Source organism: Mycteria americana, chromosome Z (assembly GCF_035582795.1).
Source record: "Mycteria americana isolate JAX WOST 10 ecotype Jacksonville Zoo and Gardens chromosome Z, USCA_MyAme_1.0, whole genome shotgun sequence".
In the NCBI taxonomy this organism is placed as follows: Eukaryota; Metazoa; Chordata; class Aves; order Ciconiiformes; family Ciconiidae; genus Mycteria; species Mycteria americana.
In genome coordinates this window covers 9,583,573-9,606,979 of record NC_134396.1, presented here as the reverse complement: position 1 = coordinate 9,606,979, position 23,407 = coordinate 9,583,573, and the positions used below count along the sequence as shown (strand labels likewise).

The following is a 23,407-nucleotide window of genomic DNA, read 5'->3' as shown; positions in this document are numbered from 1 at the left end:
CGGATTTGTGGGTTTTGTTCTTAACCACAAGGTCTTACAACCAACATACAGCCAATCACAAGCTAGGAACAGGTCCAAGCAGAACTCTGCTTGAGTAAATTGAAGACAGTACCTATTTTTTTAATGAGTAGGGGTTAAATATATCTGTTTGACCCCCAAACTAGTATTTTCTCCTGCCACCAGAGATCCTAAAAGGCCAATTCATTGTATTTTCCAGCATTTGACAGGAGAAGGAGAAAAAATGAAAGGTTTCTTCAAATGTATAATTTTAAGACATTATAGTAATTATTTATGATTTAAGCTGCTGGAATCAAAAGAACTTCAATTTTAGAAATAACATGTTGTACCCTTCATGACCTAGACAGCAAGCAAACATTGACATCAGCTTTGTAGACATACATGTAAGCTGTCAGGCACTCACTGAAAAGTAGGCTTTTGCTTTTCATTTTGGTTTTATTTCTTTTTTTTTTATTAGTTGCCACAAAAGCAAAGCCTAAATCAGATTCACAAAAAAATCTGAAATGCTTTGCACTCAGTGCAAATACAAGCAGAATAAATACTCTGAAGTACCATAAACAACATCATAAAACATATTGATTCTAACATTAAATGGTTTCATTTTTAGGGCTGTTTAAATGTCACCCCCAGAAGCTGAACACATAAATTTAGGAGCCGACTCTCTCCAGAATAAACACCATAATTGGAGAAAATCATTTCTAATTTCTGTTGTGAAGTTAACAATATATTTAACATCCTAATCTAATGAATCAGTCTAATTTTAGAACTATTTGTTCTTTTCTGCATTTTCTGTTGTTTAAATTAAGATTTACTCCAAATGCCAAATGTAATTGCACAGGCGGTTTTCCATTGCATTCCACTGATCTACTTTATTAAACTGCCTCTATTTCAAAAAAGTTCTGGGTTTACGTATTGAGATACTTACTGTGTTTCTGTACCACTTCACTCCTCCGCTACTCCATTCTCTTAGCGAATGTTCCACCTACTCGCATTCCAAACCAGTTATTTTACAATACTAAATACTGAACCAAAATTTAATATCTTGCATGCTGCCCATATCCTGTCCGTCCCTGATCCCTTATTCTGGTGTTAAAAGATAGTACATCATATGGAAGATGCCTGTTAATTACTGGGAAAGTTGACAGTTCAGTGATGGGCTATAAATACGAATCTGTCATAGCATTCAGTATGTGAAATGACAAATCCATTAGGAGAGATGGAATCAAAGGAAAAACCAACAACATATGCCCCTCCAGGAAAATAATAGCTTGAAAAATCACTTTAAAATAGCCTTGAAAATGGAAAATTTGTTTCTTTCTGGCAAAGGAAACTGCATTAGTTTAAAAAAAAAAGACAGCAAAATATTCAGACAGATTTTATGGGGAAACCTTTGCAATCCCAATAAAGCCTCTTTTGCTTTGAAGTCAGACGCGTGATTCAGTAAAGGACTCATGTTAGCAATTAGAAAATGGTCATTTAGGGCCCTGATTTCTTTTGAGACAAGGAGGGTGAGGGTGGGGAAAGAGACACAATAAATCTTGAGAAGCTTAAAAGGAAGAGCAGGCTAAAGTGTGAACTTTTTATTTCAGCAACGGAAGCGAGAAATCAGTGATTCATTAAAGGAGGGAGAAAGACCTCCTGGAAGCTGGCAAAGAAGAAGGAAAAGGAGCTAATTATGTCTCTTCCCTTTTTACTCTCTCTGACCAGCATATAATCTGCTTTTCCAGGGTCTGCCTGTAGTATATACTTCTTTCCAACCCCTCCACCCAACCCCTCCTCCAGCGGGGGGGGAGGGGGAGATCTAGCAGGCAACAAGCTCCAGGTGGCTTTCTCAAGCACTTCACTGCCAAAAAAATAAAATAAAATCCTCCGCTAGAAAACAAGTTTCTTTTTGGGGGGGGTGGAGGGGGGAGGGAAGCCTCCCTGGAGGGGATTGGTTCAGCCTGCAAGACAGGGAAATTAGTAAAGCCTGAGTCTCCAAGCCATGCTGGTGGCCGGCGCTCCGAGGAGAAGAACGCCTTAGGAGCAATTAGCAGCGAGCCGAAGGCGGCGGCTGCTGCTGCCGCTGCAGCCCGGGAGGAAGCGAGGGCAGCTCCCGAGGCTCCCTCCGCAGCAGGCACCGCTCGCTGCAACTGCAAAAGGGTTTCAGATGTCCCACCGCCGCTTGACCCCCTGCAAATAAGGGTTGACCACCAGAGGCACATCCCACCTCTGACTTGTAATCGCTGACATTTAGGCTACAGCTTCCAACCTGTTTACAACCAAAGGGGGAGGGAAAGGAAGGGAAGGGAAGGGGGGGAGACAAGTTGGGATTTTTCCCTCTCTTTCTTTCGCTCTCTCTGGATTTTTTTTTTTTTTTTAATGCTGTTCTGGAGAATTCAAAGCAAAACAAAGAAACTGCCTCCTCTGGGGTTGTCAGTGAGAAAGGACGAGTTGTGCAACTGGTTTGGGATTTGCAAAAAGGCGAGGGAGTGGGGATCAGAAGAAGGTGAAAAGCCACAAAGTGTGAGTGCGTGTGTGTGTGTGTAAAGGGGTATGTGTGAAAAATCCCTCCCAGCACCCCTTTCCGCTGGTTATTATTTATTTTTGTTGTTGTTGTTGTTGTTCACTTTGCTGTCATCTATTTTTCAGACCTTTCTGCATCTAAGATGGTGAAGAAAGGAGTGAGGAAGAGAACAAAATAACTACTGGGAAGTCTCAAACCAGGTTGGGGAGTGTGTGTGTATGTGGGGGGGTGGGGTGGGGAAGAGAAAAAGGAAAGAGGATTAACCACAGCAACCCCCCCAAAAAAACCAACAGCTCTTTTTTTCTGAGGGAGGACTCGAAGGATTAAAAGGCAGCAACTTCTGAGGCGATTTGTCCCCTGAGTTATGGATGTTGGTGCACTTACTTCAGGCCAGATCAGAGCTCAGAGGGATCTAACCAGAAGCAGCAACCACCGGCTCTCCACTTGCCTTTTACCAGGTTTTACCCTTCCAGTATGTTTCATTTGATAAGACATTTTCCAGCGCCCAGAGTTTCAGTACAATGTGCAAATGGATACTGACAAATGGTGCCTCAGCCTTTTCCCACCTGCCTTGTTGCTGCTTGCTGCTGCTCTTCTTGGTGTCTTCTGTGCCTGTCACCTGCCATGACCTCGGCCAGGACATGCTGTCCCCGGAGGCCACCAACTCTTCTTCTTCATCATCCTCCTCCTTCCCCTCGTCCTTCTCCTCTCCTTCCAGTGCGGGGAGACACGTGCGGAGCTACAATCACCTCCAAGGAGACGTGCGCAAGAGGAAGCTCTACTCTTACAACAAGTACTTTCTCAAGATCGAGAAGAACGGCAAGGTCAGCGGCACCAAGAAGGAGAACTGCCCCTTCAGTAAGTACCGCTCTGCCCCGCGCTGCCGGGCAGCGGCTGCTGCCCCCCGGAGCGCCCCGGCCGCCGCAGCCCCGGCCCGGCAGCGGCCGAGCCCCCTCGCTGGGGAGGGAAGGGGAAGGTGACGCCTCGGCGGGGAGGGGGCGCGGGGCAGAGGTGGGGTGGGCTCCTCCAGGACGCCGCTCCCCGCCAGCCCCATCTGCAACTCTCTCCGGTTACATTCGTTTGCAAATGGCTTCGCCGAGCACGGCTCGTTTCTTTGCCTGGCAGAAGAGCGCATTAGAAAGACTCGCAAGGATGTGGCGCGGAGTGGGGGGGGCATTGTCTCCCGAATCTGAAAACCATTATCCCCTGTCATTAAAGTGCCTTGACGAGACCGCGTACTGAAACAATGCATCGGTTTCCCCCGCGCACGCACACGCTCTTCTCCCCGAGCCGCACGGGAGCTGTCTGCTCCTCGCTGCCTCCTCCCCGAGCGCGGAACCGGGGGTTTTTCCTCCGGGCTGGGTTTGCTCTCCGCCGTGGGGGTGCCCGGCGGGCGGGCGCTGGAGCCGGTGCGCGGCCGCGCAGCCGCCCGCGGAGAGGCGACGCTGGTGCCCGCCGCGTCCCCGGCCTGCGCGCTGCGCCCCGCCGCCGCCCCGCTGCCGGGCTGCAGCGCCGCGGCACCGCTACTCGCTCCATTGTAAACATCTGGGGCTGGGTTCGCGCGGACCTCACACGCGTTTCATTGTCATTTTTTTTAAAGAAATTATTTCAAAGTAAAAGTCTTACGGCTGTTTCCATGGCCGACGTCTCGAGCTTTCCCGTAGTACTAATTAGGCTTTTAATAACGGCGTGCTTCTGGTAATGTACTTTTGGCTGTCAGTGCCAGAAACGTAACCTTTATTCGGTTTTCCTGCCTGTGCAATCTCAAATTGAAGTAACTGTAGTAAATCACAATATATTGCATTGTAACTCTTAAGTGACTGCGCCCCGCTCTAGGAGCTCGCTGAGAAAGTAAGCTCTGTTATGCAAGTGTTGGAGGAAACTCTCTGACTTGCTTCACTGGCGGAGTGGAAAACCACGTTTTCGTTCTTGGGTTGTTTTACAAAAATCCAGATAAATCTGGGGATAAATCTTCTGTTAAGTTAAAGCAACTTAAAGTGACTTAAGTAGATCCCTTCTTAGCTAATGTGTGAAGTATGGAGCGCTTCAGCAGGTTGCCATGCTGTATGGTAGACATTGCTGTTAATTCCACTGTATTTCTATTAAATACCCGTAACATAGGCTTACAAACAGGGAGGAGAGGGCTGCGGTATCATATGTCACTACTTCACTCGCTCCACCTTGTAACTTCATGCTTTATCATGAACTTAATGTTTGTAAAAGCTTTAGATGTCAAAGCAGCTGAATCTTACCACGCCCCTTTCTATATTTCATAGAAAGCCAAATTCTTGAAAACAGCTGTGATGAAGACTTCACTTTGAATTTGTGTGGAATGAGGTCCTAGCACTGTATTTCTTGGATTACTTTTGTTTGCGGAGGAGGACAGCATCATTCCCCTAAAATGGGATTCTGAAAGCTTTGTGTGCATCTCTGAGAACACCAGCCATTCTGTGTAGAACATTGCTGCTGAAAAGGCCATAAGGGGCCCAATCTGACAACAGTGTACTCAGAGAAGTAACTACTCATCTGAGCAGTCCCATTTAGCCAGCAGAACTGTTCAGTGAGTAAAGTTGCACACGTGCATGAGCTTCTGCGAGATCATGCCAAGAAGAGGTAGAAGACACTGATATATGCAGGTCTACCTGCAAGAACAACCCCCTGCAACTATAGGGTGTGATTCTTTTTTTCTAGTTTTCCAGTCAGTGCATCAGAAAGAGAATTGGCATTCTTGGTGATGTCATGGTTATTGTCACATATGCGGAGTATCTGCTGAAAGAGAGGAGAATGTAATTTGTTTCATAATAAAAGCAAAACAATGCCTTTATTATACATAGTGATATCCTGTCCCTCAAGTTTATGTGTAGTGAAGAAAGGACTCCCACCATCTTAGGACTTGCAACTTGCTAACTGCACTTACATCACAAAATCAGACCTAGTGTACAACATCTTTAAATACAAAACAGTTAGGATCTTATTAGCAGAAGATAAATCAAACAACTGTATGTTCTTCTTTAATAGTCATTATAATTTGCAGTGTGAAATAGTGTTTTCTGTAGAAGTGCATAGCCTGAGGTCATTTAAGAATGTATTTACTGTGCCTTTATTTCAAGGGTGTCTGTGTAGCAAAATGTTGCAAGTGATTCACAAAATCTATGCTTTTCATAACCTCATGTGTAGCTGTGCCATCATAACGCTGCTGTAATCCCCAGATGGACTGATTCCATGCAAGTATATGGTATCTTTAAGATAGTCTAAAATATGTAATGACATGTGAATAGATTTCTGCCATGCATAAAGGGTTAGCCAGCCAGCCCTCTAAATTGTAGCCTGTTTAACATTAAAGGCTATTTAATCTCTAATATAAGATCTTCTTTTGAAACCATGCTTTCCTAAACAAATAATAGTGACTATTCACACACAAGACTTTGAAATATTCTAATTTGGAGGCTAATTTTCTTGTTCTCATATGCTAATGTTTAAAATCCATTTATGCTGCAGTAAAGCCTTATCTGTAGGGCTGTAAGATCATGATATGTTGTGTAATTAGACAACAGCTTTCATGGCTGGCTGCCAATTAAGTACTGTCAAGTAAGAAGAACAGTTGGAGAAAGTCAGAATAAACATTCAGAAAACAGAATTTAGTCTCCAGCCTTTAAATGACTCAAGCAGCATTCATAGATTTGCTCTATAAATATTGTGTAGAGTGTGCTAAATTAGAGTTTACTCTGGTGATGTTTTCCAACTTGATTGCCTGGAACTATTCCATCAGCCTTTCTCTACCTACAGGGTAATGGGAACAGGGGTGGTTTCTGACTGCTCTGTCAGGAGGCTGGGGGAATGTGCAGCATTTGCCATAAGTGGAGGGTGTCTGTCACTAGATAGGAGTAGGACAGTTTTTACATTTTGTTTTATTTTTCCTTAATCTGGCAGTTTGTCCTCAAAATGCAACTACTAGCTCGTCCCGCTGCACCACAGCTGTGAAGTCCCTTGCCCCTGTTCTTGATAGAGCTATTTGCATGCATGAATAAGGAGAGCTGTACTGCTTTTTGATAACTTAAGTAGTTGTTGGGGGAAAAACAAAACCAAAAAGCCTCCAAAGAGCAATTACAAAAGCTTTCACTATAACTTGAGATCTGGGATGACCAAGAGAAGCTTAAACCATATATTAAAATTGAGAGAGAACTGCATGTGTGCAGATTCTGAATTTACTCACACCCAGAAAGCTTTCTTGAAGATAGAGGAAGTCTTTGGGTTTAATGGATGGCATGCATTGGGCTATATGATATATGATAAGCTGGTTCAGGAAAACTTGAACATATTTTCGAGTGTTCTATTATTTTCAATTGGCTTTTAAGGCAACTGTTAATAGTGCTATGAAGCACACAGACTTCAAATTTACAGGGACAGATCTTAGTAGCTGAAGAACACTAACACAATATGTGATGCTTAATTAGCAGCAGCTAACCTGCAGTCTGTGGAGGTAGTTCTGCCCGACCAAGGATTGCAGGATCGGGCCATTATTTAGGTACGTGTTTAGGGAGTGGAATCTGTGTCACTGAGCCTGGATATTGGTGGGAAGAATTGCTGGAGCGATTCCTGAGGGCTTTGGACCAAGCAGTGCTATGCAAAACCTACGGTAGATGGCGGCACAGCCACTGTCTGGTGTCACCTCTCCTCGAAGTAGGTGGACGAGAATGAGCTGGATCCTCGGCTGTATGAGCTAATTTAGCTCAAGCAAGGCTAAAAGGGCTTACAACAGCTGAGAGGCTATTAATTGGCCTTCTGAGCATCCAAAGTGGATTAATCCAAACAGTCCAAAGGCACTGCAATTGCAGAGTAAGAGTGTTCACTAGGGGAGCTAACATAAAATAATTAGCTACTTCTCACGAGCTAACCCATTCCAAGCTTTTTCCTTGAGTATGCAATTATCTTTTATATAGCTTTAGGATATGCTGAAGTCCCTGGTAGTCTTTGGTTTTGCTTTAGTTAGTGTGGGATCAGATTAGCAACATAGTGACTAATAGCAAGAAAGTTTTGAGCTTCATTCTGTAGCCCAAAAGACGTTAAACAACCACTCTAATTACTAGAAATGCTGAACATTACTACTGAGGGTTTTAAGCGTGTGCGTATATACAGGACATAGAAATAGAGATTTATCCTGTATATTGAATTATACACATAACAATAGCATTTAAAATGTTTTTATTAAGTATATTCAGTTTGATACCTAGTTTTTTTATTATACGTCAGCTGTAATAAAATCATAAAGCTTGCTAGGTACCTTAACCTCAGCTGTAAAGCTCAAACCAGATTAGAATACTTGGTAAAATATGTTCTTTTGCTACTGAACATTTTTTTAAGCTAGCTCTTTGGGGTTATCAACTCCTCATGAGCTGGTGTTTGTAAATTAATGTGAGAACTTTTCTGTTTTTCTGAAGACTGATCCGTAGGCATATGTGTTTTGTTGTTTTACTCTCCACAGAGATCTGGTTTATTTTTTTACCAATCAAAAAGTCTTAAAATAGAAAATAAAACTGTTTTAGTGAAGTAATCTGAATCTTAGGTTCTTTAATAGGAAATGTATAAGTTCTTATAGAGACAATTTCTCACTTTAAGTCTATTTTTTTTTTCCTTTCCCCTGCAGGACTCAGTTACATAATTTATAACCAGCAGTATACAACCTTAGGCACTTAGGATTTATGAATGTGGAAAGAATTGTACTATTTAACGTCTACATGACACTCTCCTGTTACCCTTACTGCATTCCTGCCTTGTGGACCCTCCATGCTGATACTGTAGCCCTGTCATAAATCTGTTCAAAATATACAGTTGTAAGAAGTCTTTTTGTCTTCATAAATCTAACTTATAGCCTCTTGCAGGAAAAAAAAAAAAAAAAAGAGTTAGGGGCAATTGGAAGTTTGTTCTTCGTAAAACCTCAGAAGAAAGAAACCATGGGGCATGCAGGCTTATAGATGCTGTGCTGCTGTTTTAATGGGAGGGTTCTCAGGTAGTGGCTTGGTCAAAGCTTCCCTTGAAGATGGCATTAGCTGAGTGAGCACTGTAGAATGTGCTTACACTTCTGAAACATCTTGGATGCATTCACTCATAGGATAAGATCCTCTGTTTTGAAATAAGGCATTTTAAGATGACTTTCAGATGTCTTTGCACCGTGTATGTGAATAGGGGCCTTTTCACTTCAAATGGGAGTCAGATCAGATCCTGCAATAAGGGAGTTTTCATTTATTCCACAGAGCTTTTCATTTTGGAAAAGGAAAAACCTTTCTATGAGCAAATCTTGTTAACCTGTGTGTCTTAAGTTAAAAATAGCAGGTACCTGTATGAGCATAGGGCAACGTCTCCTGTCATGGTGGATTCCTGACTTTTCCTCTGAGCAAGTAATATAATTACACAAGGAAGGTTCTAAATAGGAAAAGACAATCTTTGTAAACAATATTGCATTTCTATTCTTAAGCTTAATATTTGGGGTGATAGAAACAGTTTCAGCAAGGCAGAGAAATTATTTGGTCAACCTGGGATTTGTTATAACAGTCTCTTCATGGCCTGTTTTTGTTTGTTTGTTTTTCTCAGTTTTCTGAAGGGCTTTCTGAATCAAGCTCTTACAGTCCCTTCTTCCCCAAAATAGCACTGAGCTGAAATTCCAGTTTGCGCATTTTGAACAGTTGCTACCATTGCTTGCAGTTGCCATAAGACAGTGAACTACCTTATCCTAATATTTTGGGGTTTATTATCTAATGACCTCTTTGCCACTTTGAACAACACAAATAGTTTGAATGTTTGTCAGTGTTAGCAACCACCATCAGCTTGATGAGACTGCATGGAAAAGTAACCTTTGCTTGCTTTGGCCTATGAAAACCAAGTTATCAGATCAGAAATGGAGGATGCATTTAGTTAATGTTAGCACACTATGTTTCTCAGTAGGTATACTAGTACTGCAAGTCTAACGGTATGTACTTACGAAACAAATTCTCCTTCTTTTGCTTCTACAACTCATTTTGATGCAATATTTGCAGCTTTTGATTGCTCAGATGCTTTGAACACAAAGAAGTAGTCAATGGTACTTGCTATCATTAGTTCTGTTAACTAGAAAGATCCTTTCCTAGATGTATTAATTGCTTCTGTTTCTAGTGCCAATTTGTTGTAAAACAACTCTTAGTTACAACATAGTAAAAAGGAGACAGGAAACACTGTTACATGAAGTTTTGAAAAGTCAGCCTGGGAAAACTCTGTGTTTATGAAGAAAATTAATATCTTCAAGGGTAGGAGTGAGGAGGAAGTGGCTTAATCTTTAATCACTGAATGGATATTAAAACTGAATTAATTAGCTGAGTAGATTATTAAAACTGATTATGCTACTTCATGAGTACAGTGCAACAAATGGAAGTTCCAGGGGAAAGAAACGCTTACAAGTGAGCCAGGTCACACCCTAAATAATGGCTTTAAAGTCACTCTTTGCTTTTAAATTAGGTCACTCGTGTTCTTTCTTTGAACATTCAGTTCTAATTGCAACAGTAAATCAAAGAATACACTCAAAGTAGATTCCCATGTAAGGTGGACAACTGGATAGTGCCTTTTTACTGCTACTAACACGTGCATCCAATTACTGGGTTGATATACTCACAGTGTCAACTGTAAAGCATTCCCCTGTTTTATAGTTAGTCTAAAGAATTATTAGCCTGTCCCCTTTCACATTTACCTCTAAATAATCTGTCAGTAGTGTATATCTTCTACAGTTAAAGAGGAATTTTCACACGCATCGAAGCTGACTTTCAACAAAAAGGAAATGTTGAAACTACACCAAAAAGTTTCATTCCTTTTCCCCTTCCCCCCTTCCATAATTTCTGGTATTGGGTGAGAGAGGAAAAGGCTATGGATACTAGAAACATGAATGCTCATGAATTTTATATAAAAACAAAGATCAGATCTTTCATAAACCTTGATTTAGTAAAGCAATATGATGCCTACTCCTTTCATGGTGGAAAACATATGTGAAGGACAATGAACTTATGAGCTGGTTTTTGCAGTTCCTGACTCCTCTTCCTACATGGGGAGCAGAGGTGAAAATGCAGGGCCTGAGGAGTCTAGTTGCTCTTCCTTCTTCTGCCACTGATATTAGAGGTTCAAACATGGCATAGAAATAAAGGAAATACAAGTTTTCTTTCAGGTTCCTGATGCACATCTGTGCAGCTGCAGTCAGTGTGTGTGGGAGTTGGGGGGGAAACACTGAAGCATTTTGGAAGCATTCAGGATGTTGTTTAATTGGAATTAAGGCATAGTGCTAAGTGGAGGCTGGGTATAAATCAATGATATCGTGCCCGCATTAGAGGAAGGGGATGGGAAGTGTGATGAGTGCCAGAGCAACACTAGAAAGGATGACAAGAAAGAAATAGGGGCAGCATGTGTCATGAGTGGGAGAGAAGGGGGGGGGTGGGGCGGCTTACCCATTTTGGCAGCTGTGAACTGTCGGTGATGTTGCATTCTCCTGTCTCATCTCAATCCATCATCAGTTTGCTCACAGACTGAACCTATGAAGCCATTAAGGTGCCTGCTGAATTTGTCTAAAAGTGTGTAATCCATGTTGCAATATAAACTCTTCCCACTTGCAATTTCATTGTGTCTTCTCTGACCCTATTCTATAGATACTAGGTGCTATTTGGTACATGCTCTGGGATTCTCTTGTTCACATTATCCTCTTCAAGAGGATTAATAACCTGCTTTATTCCTAATGTCAAAGTCAGTATGGACTACTTGCAAGCAGAAAGGTGGGAAAACTTGCCCTTGGAAGTAATAAGCTATTTAAAGCAGCCGCAAGCAAACCTGTGTTAAAGAAGAAAAAAGTTGGCGTTTTGTTTGGTTGGTTTTTCTTCAATTTTTCACTATATTAGTACTATCCACTTTATTTGTTATGAGAAACATACACCTGAAGGACATCAAGATATCCTAAACTTCTAAGTATTTTAATCTTTTGAGGGTGGAATAGGGTATTTTTATGACTGATATGTTTAGTGTTATCAAGTATGTCATATTTTGTAAGCTTATCTTTAAGATTTGAAGTAGTTACATAGTTACAAATTCATATATTCAGTAACTTACTACACTAAGCAAGGGAATATATGCTCACTGGAATACGGGATGAATGTATTTAATATGAAGTGGATTTTATAAGACTGCAGTTTTAGTACCTTCTTTTCATACATTTTAATGATATTTTAGGAGATGTTAAAGCTCCTGATATTCACTGAAAGAGTCTTTTGACTTCAACAGAACAATTTTTTTTTCTCTGTGTATGTCTCGGATACTTATTTTTTCCCCATGGTTTTCCTGGAGGTAAACATTAAAAGTGTAAACTGTGTCGATCTGGAAGTACCTCTCTTGTCCACGTGAAGTATCTTAGTACCTGTGGCACCTGTCCCTTGGAGGCAAGGAAGCAAATGAAGACCTTCCCCTGAACTGTAACCTTAGCTGACTTCATTGTGTCCTTCTCCCCCGTCTCAGGGGAGGCAGAAAGGTGCACGTGGCCCACATTCTGATGACAGGACACCTCTCCTTTGTCAAAACATTAGTGCTAATAACTGTAATACAGAAATTTGGTGCTCACTGAGGATCTGTAACTGCAAAACTAATGGTAACATGAAAAGAAGCAGCAGAAAGAGTCTAGAGCTAACCACGTGAGCTGAGCTATGGCCACTTTTTGTTAGTCTGCTTCAAGGTGTAGGCCTGGTTGCTCAGCTGGCTCTTCAGGTGCTAAAAAAATAACCTCCTCCCGTAAAAGATACATGTGTAGTTTTGGTGCTACCCTTACTGGGTAGCTGGGTCAGCAGCAGGTAATTTGGCCAAAGGGCTGGACTAAGGCACCACCATGTGTAAACTGGAGCAGAAAGTTAGTATGAGCTGAGTTTCACCCTGTGTTCTGAAGTACAACCAGACATCCAAACCATTGCAAGCTCTTTAAATTATCACTTTGCCCGTTTCTGGCAGAAATAGCTTTGAAAGTGAGTAACATGTAAGAAATGGAAGGAAATTATGATTGTTCCAGCTTCTTACAGGTGAAGGTGCTGGATGAAGGCACATGTTGTGCAAGTACACCAATTATTAGGAACAGTAACATTTACTGTCATGTCTGTTAGCTTTTATTCACAGACCAGCTTCACCTCTGCTTCCAAACACCCCTGAGCACACACAAGGAATAACTCGCTTCTCAGTGCAATGCACAGTTTAAACTGCTTAAGCAGCTAAAACAAAATTTATGAAGGTTAGTGCTGGGAGGTGCAAATTATGCCCTTTCTGAGGCCCAGAAGTAGATCCAATTTAAGCAGTTTTGCTGCTACCCTTGGGTTTTACTTTATGGGCAGCCCTAGTCCTAGGCCAAGGAGGATGGAGGGAGATGCTGAGATCATTTTATCCATCCTGGCAATGATGATGTTTCCTATTGCTAACATACGGTGGGATATACTGCAGGACAGGGCAAGGGGGACACTAACAAAAATTTCTGCTCAAAGTACTATGTAGAGAAATGGACCATTTCTCTCACAGCTTCACGTGTCTGAATAACCTGAGGAGTGGTAATTGGAACCCAGTCGGTACATCCCACGGCATTTAGACTATGTAACAGCTATATATTACTTAGTTATTCCTTGGTACTTCCTTTTCTCATATGGCATAAACTGGTCAAGAACAGGGAATGCCGATTGCTTCAAAGATGATGATAATTCTATATTAAGGAGCTACAAGACTGAACCCACTGACATTGCTAAAAACATTTTAAGATCACTGTATGGAAGACGTAGAAAGATTACTATTAGTAAATGCAGTGTGTAAAATACCTTGCAATAGGGCTTTGGATGAGGAAATGCATTTCAGCTGGATGGTATACCTCACAGAACAGCTACTCGGTCAAGGTTGCAACTGAATTGGTTGGGAAAGAAAAGGTCCAACACCAGCTTTCTTTGTAGAAGAGTTTGTGGTTTTTTTTTAACTTTGGAAAGATTCTTAATGGATTGTTTTCCCAAAACAAGACTGACATGCATAAGGACTGGAATAATGATGTAGGATTGTGGGAAACGAAAGTCTTATGTCCTTCACCATGTGCTGTGAAGCACACCCTGGGCATACAGGGAGCTGGGGGGCTCTTCCGAGTTCCCTGTGCTCCTCCTGCTGATGGTCAGGCTACATAGAGGAGGAATCTGCTTAAAGGGAGAGGGAAGAAGGCTGAACAATTTGGCACAAGGATAGTCTGCAAGAACTAAACTTTGAGTATGAGGAGTGCCATAAAGTGTTAGGTATTATGAAATACGAGGTCCTCTATATGTTTGTTATCTATTGTACCCAAAAATTTATAAATGTGTTTGACTCTAATCTCTCTTTGGCTCTTTGATGCCTATAAAATGAAGATAGTAATACTTCCTACATGAGCAAGTTTGTTATGAAAACAAATTATTTGTGAAACACACCAGTAACACTGTGATGAGTGAAAAAAGAATGCACCCGGATGGTAATCATTCTCTTTTTACAGAAAGGTTTGGATATAAGGAATAGCAAGGGCAGTTTCGTCCTCTTATACAACAGGGAAGAGTAGGCTACTTCTTAACTCTAGCAGACCTGGGTGTTTGTCTTCTGACTAGAAAAAACATATGATTTCCCAGAAAAAAAATTATTCTATAGCCTCTCTTGCAAGCACTCTGTCAAGATTACTCAACAAATTTGTTGCATAGCATAATACAAAAGTTAATGGCAAAATAGCTCCTAACCAAACAGCATGGGTATAGGCGCAAATGGGATCTGTCCTTCTGTCAAGCTGAGCTCTAAATCTGGTTGTGCCACATCAACATTATAGTCACGAGCAATGTCAAAATTTATTTTGCTTTAAAGGTAGGAACATTAGGATGTTTCAGCTCAAGGATCTATATAATTTCCATGATTAAAAAGTTAAAATATAATTGCAATTTCACTCTCTCTACTGTCAGGTCTATCAGTCAAAGAAATCTGAGCATGATCCCTGGCTAATATTTATTGTATTTGTCCCTATTATGTATTTTGGGGACTGCCTTAATTTCCCTGAAATGCTGTCTATGTGTTGGAGTTAAGCTACTAGAATTATTTGTTTGGTTTTTATTTCTTTTCCTACCATTTTTTTATTATTGATACTTCCACTTTAGTGTCATAAACATTATTCTTCCAGTTTAATTTATTACAGTTACTTTTACATGTCACAAGTTCTCTTTGAAATGACAGCCATCCAAGTTAAAGTCTTTTCAACTTTAGTGAAAACACATATAATGAGGCTGACACTTGGCTCATGTGGTATTAATCTGGTCTCTTGGTCATTTCTTCTGTGTCTCCTGCTGCAGTCTGCTCTCAAAAAGACATATCTGCAGCTGGGGAGTACATAAGATTAACTTCCGCCTCTCTGTGGCTTCTTGCCTCAGACCACACACCAAATAATTCCTCAAAGCATTATCCAGATTTGCTCAAAATTCACCATGCTTGGTTCAGTCCTTCAGTTCTGCCACACATGCATTTGTGGACTCTGCTTGCAGCTGATTCTGCTTATGAAACAGGAAACATTTTGCAAAGATGAGGATTTGGAGACAAATACTATTGTAAAATATCTATAATAATTTTTCTGTGGAACTCTTCCCTTTTTGGTTTTGCTGGTTTTATAAATGTACACAGTAGACCATGAAGGTCAGCAAGATGTAACATCTTTGTTTTCAACTGTACTCAGGGCATAACAAAGACTGAGGTAGTTTTTCTGTACAGACTGAAATATAGTAACTCCTGTATCCAAAATTAAATTTAAAAAAAAACAAACCACAGTGCTTATATTCAAGAAGGTCTTTAGTGTTGTCTGAACTATTAAATTCAATGATGCTACAAAAAAATTGCCATTGTGTGGATGGAGGAAGTGTTAGTCAGCTCTCTTATGCAGGGACCTCCAAACCTTAATCACAGTTTAAAAATCCTTAAAAAGGGACGCACAGATGTGAGGAGTATGAGTACCTGAGCTCATACACCAATGCAGACTCAAGAAGTATCTGTAATGATGAGCAGGAAAACCAGTATGTAAAAAAATCTAACTACTTTCTGTTACCTTGTGCTTAATACAAGAAATTACAGCTGAGGTTACCAGACACTTCTCATTAAGTCCATAATGGGCATGGGAACATAATTTTGGTGTTTGAGTAAGCTTCAGCCTAGCATTTTCTAATATTTGTATTGTTGGTTTTTCAACTAAATATTTTTTCATGGTAGTTTCAGAATCTTTCTGCTTTCCACAGTAGCCAGTCATAAATATATATATGTTTTGTGTGCCAAGCTATGGAAGTCCTATGTGCAAAACTCCTGTTACACACTCACAGATATACTGATAATGCAAGGGTAGATTGCATGATGATGCGACTAATATACCGCATAAGATGAAGTTTCCAAAAAATCTGTAAGGGCCCTAACTGAAGAGCACACTTACATTTTCAGGTGTAATCCCTGTGCAGCTATTGCTGCGAACACCTCTGAGAGCTCGCTCTACTGAGTTTACAATGTAAAAGCTCTTATGATGTGAAACATCTTGAGAATAAGTAGAAATCTGTGTCATTATTGCAGTTATTTGGACACATTAGATTAATGTCTTCAGGAGGACCATAGCATATGCTTTACCTAGCAAAGGATGACAAATGTTAGAGACGTCTAGATATCTAATAAGAATTTCAGAGTTTAGTCAGTTAAAGAACTTATCTTATTCTCCTGTTCCAATAAATACCTCGCTAATGAATCCTAGTTAACATGACCTTGTAGCAGAGTCTTTTGCCTTTCTTTTTTTTTTTTTGCATTCCTCATCCAAATGGTAGATTTGTTTTCTGATTTTGAAGGAGAGCTGATACTCACAACTCATATGTCACAAGCCACTAAAAGTGTCAAAATCTTACAGCAGGCCCTTGGTGGCTTGTTAATCTCTCCTTTTTTTTCCCCCCTCCTTTTTTTAAAGGAAACAGACTAATTCACTTAAATATAATGAGAGCCATGCTTGCCATAGCCTACTTTTTAAACAGTGTCAGCCCAAGTAAGATCTGTCTTATTTCTTCACCTCCTTTTCTTGGCTCCAACAATTAAACACAAAGCTAAAAAATACAGGTTTTTATGGCAGAGCTCTTTCATATGTCAAATGAGAAATGAAGGCTGCTGTTTTCATAACAGAGAAATATACAAGTGTTAGGGCAGGGAAGTTTTTCTTTTCCTTTGTGTCCCTCCTTCTAAATTATCATCAGCAACATCCAAAAGATAAACCTCTATGTTAAATAGGGAGACCAGATGTATGTTTAACCTCTTGCCCTCATTTTTCTAATTGGCTTCCATTAGGAAGAAAAAGTTAAAATATCTCTAAACAAAAATAACTGATATGGTAAGGTGAACTTTTCAACTGGATAAGAGCTCTTTAGAAAAAGACAGTATTACAGAGTGCTGTGTTAGGCCAACAGACTGTTTTACTGTAGTGATACATGTATACTCGGAAAAATAACTCCATGTTTACTTTTGATAAGTAGTGGCAGAAAGTTTGTTGAGTTGCAGCAAAAATGAAAGTCACAGGTAGTTAAAATTCTCATGTGTTAAAGAAAATCTAGAAATTTCATGCTACAGATCTTAGGTTTGCTATTCAGTGTTAGACTTTTTCATCTCTGCAGACATTGGCTAACCAAATCTTGAAATATGGCTGTGTTATTTTCCCCTTCTTCAGAGACAGGGACCAAGGCACAGAGTTTAAAGACCAGGATTATCTCTCTTTTTTCTTTATTCAAGCTTATTCCACCATAAATCCCTGGAGTGATGATTCTATTCTGTTCCTTATTTTGTGTTGACAATACAAAGGATTATATTCATGTTCTTAGCAGAAATGGAATTGAAGGGTAAAGTGTAAGACTGTTTATTTTGTATAGCGGAGTATGTCTCCAACATAGATGTACATGTATGACAGATTAAATGACAACTTTAACACTACTTAATGATATAGAAAGTAGAAGAAAAGTCTACAGAAGTGATTGAAAAGAGACAATAGGCAATTCTGTCTAAAGACAGAGGTATTGAAAAGTGTCTTCTCTTGGTAAAAAAGCCCATCAGCCACTGGAGTCAAGAAAATTGGCAATGTTTGAAAATGAGTTGTTCTTAATGAGCAAAGCTAGGAGCTGCTGGTAACCCATAAGCTATCCTTTGGAAGAGTTTGGGAACTGAGTTTGTTTTATCATGAAAGATAAATGTTTTAAGTGCTGTTAATGTATTCACTACAGATACCAGCTGGAGAGAGTCTGTCCTTTTGGAAGTGCACAGTCTGAAAACCAGATTTTGCATATGGATTCTAAATTCATAATTTTAATTGCTTCCTTCTCACATTGTCAAGCTTTTATGGATGAGTTAGTGTTTAGGAGAGATTTAACAGAAGAAAAGCTATTCACCCAGGAACAGAAGAAAACTGCCTACAGAAAGGCAGGAGAAACAGGTCTGACATTATAAAAATAAAAGACTTGCAATCAGGGAATCACTACCAGAAGTGAGTGAGTAGAGAAGCCCTCCAGCAACTTGTTCTAACTCCTCTGCTGGAGGTTACTAAATCTCACCAACTCATGTTAGCATTCCATAATTTCCCGCATGCAAAATCACACGTCTTAGCTTTACTGGCCTACATACAAGATTTCAGCCATCCTGGCTGATATTATCTAAAGCAAATGTACACTGGAGTGTTTGGAGGGCTCTAATCTCCATCTGGGGGAATCACATAAAGACTGACTGGTATAGATTTTTTTATTTTTGCTTTAGTCATGATTCATAACAGGGATGCAGGATGTTCTAGAAGGAAAAAAAGTAAAGGGAGTGTTAAAAGGAGTGACATTTGATATAAAATCACCAAAACCATTTAGACTTTGAACAGAGAGGAGGGAGTTTTCACCCTGTACCTGACTGTAGCAGTCCAGGATCTCAGTCATGCATTCCTCATATTTCTCTGAAACTGGCAATGTAAAGTAGCCAATTTATTCACACTGTGATTTCAATTTCTATCAAGAGTATCATTTCTGTACCTTATAAAAGTAATAATACCACCTTAGAACCTAGTCCAGGAGAAAATACCAGTTTATTTTATGGGTTGTGCCAATGCTGGAGAAGTTGCAGATGTCAGCTTTACAGAAGGCTGAAATAGCCAAAGGAAAAGGTCAGTTGTGGGATAAAGAGGAAAAGGAAATTAAAAAAGAATTCTTGGTGCTGCAGGCTGCAGTGGGGAGGCAGGAGCACTCTGAATTCACAATAAGCTCTTCATCTTTTGTGCCCTGCAACTACCTTAGAAACTCTGTCCTCTCCTTACCTGCATAAATTTTAAAACGCTAATATTGGAAACATTCCTACTGGACAGCTTCAGCAGACAGTTTCTGTGAAACAGCAGTCTATGCACGGTATCAATGGCATCTTTACTACGCTCCCAGAACGCTCCTTCATCCACAAGATGGGCACTTCCAGATGGCCTCTCCCACCTACAAACATCCTGTCTGTGGCAGTTTGAGAGCTGTAGGTAGGTGGGGAGTGGTTTGTGGCTCTTGGCCTTCAACAGGGAAGTTCTGCAAAGCCACGTAACATGTAACCAGTGAACTTATGGTACCAAAAAAATATCTCTACTCATCTTTCTCTGGATTCTTCTTTTAACATCAACTTTTGGTGGATCACTTCAAAGTGGTCAGACAGGCCTTGTGTCCCAGGATCAGGACGCAGCCAGCATTGCTGCGTGGCTTACGACGACTGGGGAGCTCTGCCGTGTCCACAGCCTTGCCATGGACATTTGTTACACTTGGTCGGTGTGTGTCCGTTAATTAAAAGTGTGTCAAGTTGACAGGAAAGCAGGACCAAAGAAAACCTCCTGGAAACCCTAATATAGCCCCTGTTATCACCAGTGCTTGTCATATAAATTTGTTAGGAAGTTTACAAGTTCAATTAACACCAGGTAGGTTTGCTCACCATAGTCCTGAGCTGAAGGCTGTTCCACAATCTCAGTCCTCTAAGGGCTACAAATAATTCTTCTTTTCAGTCAAAATACCTACATAATCAGCACTACTCTTCCACCTCTTTTGCCCCAGTTGCATCCTTCATTGCCCCATAGCTTTTCTTCTTTAGAGTTCACCACCACAACGTACCCATAGGAGGCAGTTATATTCTCTCCTTTTTTTTTTTTTTCCTCTTCTAAACTTAATATGGCAAGCTCATTGCTAAACAGTGAACATTGTGCTGAGACATCGCTCACCACGTTCCTGCTGGTTCTGGACACAAAGCAATGTAGCTACATCCACATAGGCTAATAAGCTATGCGTCTTGGTGGAGCATATTAATTCCTGTGTGGCACCCTGGAAATGTAGCTGTCTTGCTTTCCAAACCCAAGTGTGATAGCTTTTCTGGGGCAGTTTAATTTAAAGTATTTCTTGTGGTTCTTCTGGTTGGTTCTGTGTAGACATGCCCTTTTCTTGTAAGATAATGCTTTCATTCTCCTGCCTTTCTAGAACTGCTTCTAGGTGTCTGGTCTTAAACTAGAGCTGCGCACCATGTCCCAGACCTAAAAGAAGAATTCCAAGACTGCCAAAACTAACAAACCTGCCAAACAGACCTCACATCTGCCACTTGGCAAATGCTGCCCTCTGCCCAATTAGTAAAAGAAACGTGGACTATAGAAATGGGCCTGGTTTCCGGTGTGTTTGACAGGGCAGAGTGTTGGAAATGTTGAAGTACTGTGTTAGAGTTATGGTCAGAATACAGCTGATGTAGACAAAGGTGAATTGAAATAATTTATCACGTAATGTTTTACTCTCTTGATTTGCATATAAGACCTCTCTTGAACTTTGAAAGAATATTGGTTTATGGGTGTTTTGGGGAAGGAACTTATTTTCCCCACTTTCTTAAAGGTGTTGAAATACCAAAGCATTTTCCAATTCGAGTGAATATGAAATATTGAAACAGACTTTCCTAGAAAATCAAAGGCCAAAATAATGTCAGTTTAGACGAAGCATGACATTTTGTGGGAATTAGTTAGAAATATGTCATGAAAACTGTCCAAATTGAAATTTTTTTTTTACTATAGTAAGCTTAACAAGATGTTTCTCTTTTTCTTTTAAAAGTATAACAACTGAATTGTATCATAATTTTTAGAAAGTTGAATTGAAAATTTGGTTGAAGCCCATTATTTCTACGGAAAAAATTAATTTAGTGATATTTTCACATGAAATAATGTTTGGTTATAAAAGTTCCATATATAGCTTACTAATTTCAAAATAGGAAAAGAATTGGAGAGTGAGCAAATAAATGTTCAGAAGAGAGTTGTAGTATTCTTTGCCAAAATAATCAGGCTCTTCGCTGACATGATGCTAAACACAGAGAATGACTATGTTGTGTTTCACACAGGCCTGTGTCCAAGTTCTTGGTCCAGGCAAGAATGTCTAAGTTACTACTTGAGGCTCAAGGCACTGATGTCTGTATGACTGAAGGAATAGACAGTTCCAGCTAGTCCTTAGGTAGCTTCAGTCCCTAAGAGTTCTTGAATTATTGAATTAGAAATACTAGAGAATTAGGGCGCATACACGTAACAGCTTAACACTGTGCACAGAACTGTTGCTTTCCATGCAGAAACCTGCCCATGGGTCATTATCTCTCTGTCCCACATGTAGAAGGGAACAGGCAGAGCTCTACCTTTACTTCCTTGCCTTCATTCCCCCGTGTTATCAATGGGTTTAGGGTAAACATTAGGAAATATGCCTGTTTTCTGCTCCCCAAGGAAAGCATTGCTTCCCCTGACTTTTTTCCAGAGTAGCAAGACAACTGCCATTTGTTCTGGATACAGTGCAAGCTAAGCAAACAGGGCTTTTTTTCATTAAGTTGTATCTTTTTTTTATGCTAAAGACACATTTGTATTTAGAAAAGCACTTTAGGAAACTGTGTGTTTTAAGCGGCTATGTATTTGCATTTGATATAATCCGTACAGGTCTCTTGCTTCTGTGTTGAGGAGGGGTGAAAAGAATCTGTTGACAATTTTTTTTTTTCATATTGTGACAGATCTTTTCAATATAGTATTTCCTGAAGCCTTTAGGTATAATTGCACTTGTTCCTGCCATTCTAAGATAGATATATAAACCGAAGCTGTTCTTAGCACTCCCCTGATGCATCAAGATGTCATAGAAGAAGTGTGGACTGTTGCAGCTGATATATGGAGATAATGGGCACCACATGACAATTTTTTCTTCTGTTTTCCTTTTCTTTTACTGTCTGTACGTCTGGCTTTAATCAGTGACTTCTCTGTGAAATGTTGCAATTGGGCCTGAACAAACTCTTTGCTCTTCTCTGATACGGACCTGTGGATTATAGGTGAAACTGCATTAAGAGGCTACAGGGGTTAATGATGCCTGAAAGTTTCCAGTACTATCCGCATCAGTTGACACTCTCAGCACACTACATAAACAACCTGGGAGAAGCTATCATTAGCAAAGCAGGAGAGCTGCACTTGCCCAGCCCCTGCACTATCTGCTTGCATTTTGAATCCTTCACACATGGTTGTGCATTTTGGATGAGTCATTTATGCATTCAAATAAGTTTGTTGGTCAGCTGCACGTCCTATGTGTGGTATTTATTTCATATGTACAAGGAAAAAGATTCCTACCTATCCTCCAAAACTTTAACAGCTAAATAGTCTTTTCTAAAAGCTTTCTTTTTATTTAAAGTGCCTGATCTTTCTTTTTTAATAATAGCTTGAAGTAATTTTGGTAGAACATCTGCATGTATTGTACTTGTCAAGAACTTTTGAGGTTCTGTGATCACATTTTGGTAGTTTACAAAACATGTTTTCTCTGTTGTCCCATAAAAATTCCATAATGAGCCAGAAGCTAACTTTCATTGGGAAAATAGTAAAACTGATTGAACAGAAGTGTTGTTAAGAGTGCAGTGTAAGCATACTGATAAATCGTTGATCTCTTTTTAATAGAATCCTTGTAGGTGTTAGGTTAAAAACAGAAAGCGTAAGGTTTTCAAACAAAAAGCAGTCCTCAGGACAATCACATCTCATTTAAGATTATTTTATTTCAAACCAAACTCCAGTAAAATTGGTTATCTCCTACGCAAAACAAAGAAAGGAATGTGCAAGTACCTGCTTCCATCTATCTCTTGTTATGATGTTTTCTTACATTTCAACACCATTTTCTTTACTCTTTCTGAAGAGAAGAGACAGCTTTATGCTTTGGAGTGTGCAAGAACAAGTTGGGGAAGGGTTGGAAGGTCAGCCAGTGAGCTTAAAGCGTGGCAATTCACTTCTGTCTCACCTCATTCCTGCTTCTTCAGAGCAGCAGCACAATAATCTTTTAAATCTGTTTGATATGGCTCGTACGCTTGAAGCAACTTGGACACTGCTTGCATAGGAGCTGTCTTGAATTTGCCTATATGAGGTCACAGAAAAAAAAATCATAGGACACTCAAGGAATTCTCCAGGTTGCTAGATTTAATTACCAGAATTTCTAAGGAATTCTTTTGTACCAAAAATAATTGGATCATCATTTTTTTAAGTGGATTAGGTACAAAAATATAATGTAAAACAGCCATTACATTGAGATATGATGTGGGACATTTTTAGCTGTCAAAATGCGCTTAGAAATATATAACAAATGCCAGCATGATACTGTGAATTATGAAAAGGAAAAGGCACAAGTTCTGCTGTTTGCTGTTGCCAGTAAATGTCTACTTTTGTTTAGACATTATTACTACAAAAGCCAAGATAAGATTGTGATTTGCCAAGTGTTGCATTGTGCTGTCCAACTTGGGTTTTGAATTAAAATACACATATGCCAAAAAGTATGTTTATATCATCTA

The 23,407-nt window shown here is 40.0% G+C and overlaps 1 protein-coding gene across 7 annotated transcripts in view; it reads left to right on the top strand.

Moving 5' to 3' along the window:
* Positions 1-1,996: 1,996 nt before the first annotated feature.
* The window catches only part of FGF10 (fibroblast growth factor 10), a 65,983-nt gene continuing 44,572 nt past the window's right edge, over positions 1,997-23,407 (top strand). Inside the window, exons 1-3 of one of the 7 annotated variants that reach the window (XM_075488341.1) lie at positions 1,997-2,236; positions 2,650-2,724; positions 2,837-3,382. In XM_075488341.1, coding sequence (XP_075344456.1) covers positions 3,046-3,382 — 337 coding nt within the window. In that variant the 5' untranslated portion in view covers positions 1,997-2,236; positions 2,650-2,724; positions 2,837-3,045. Of the gene's footprint in view, positions 2,524-2,649; positions 2,725-2,817; positions 3,383-23,407 lie in introns of all 7 variants that reach the window. The other 6 variants (XM_075488342.1, XM_075488339.1, XM_075488346.1 and 3 more) reach the window with 6 other exon arrangements.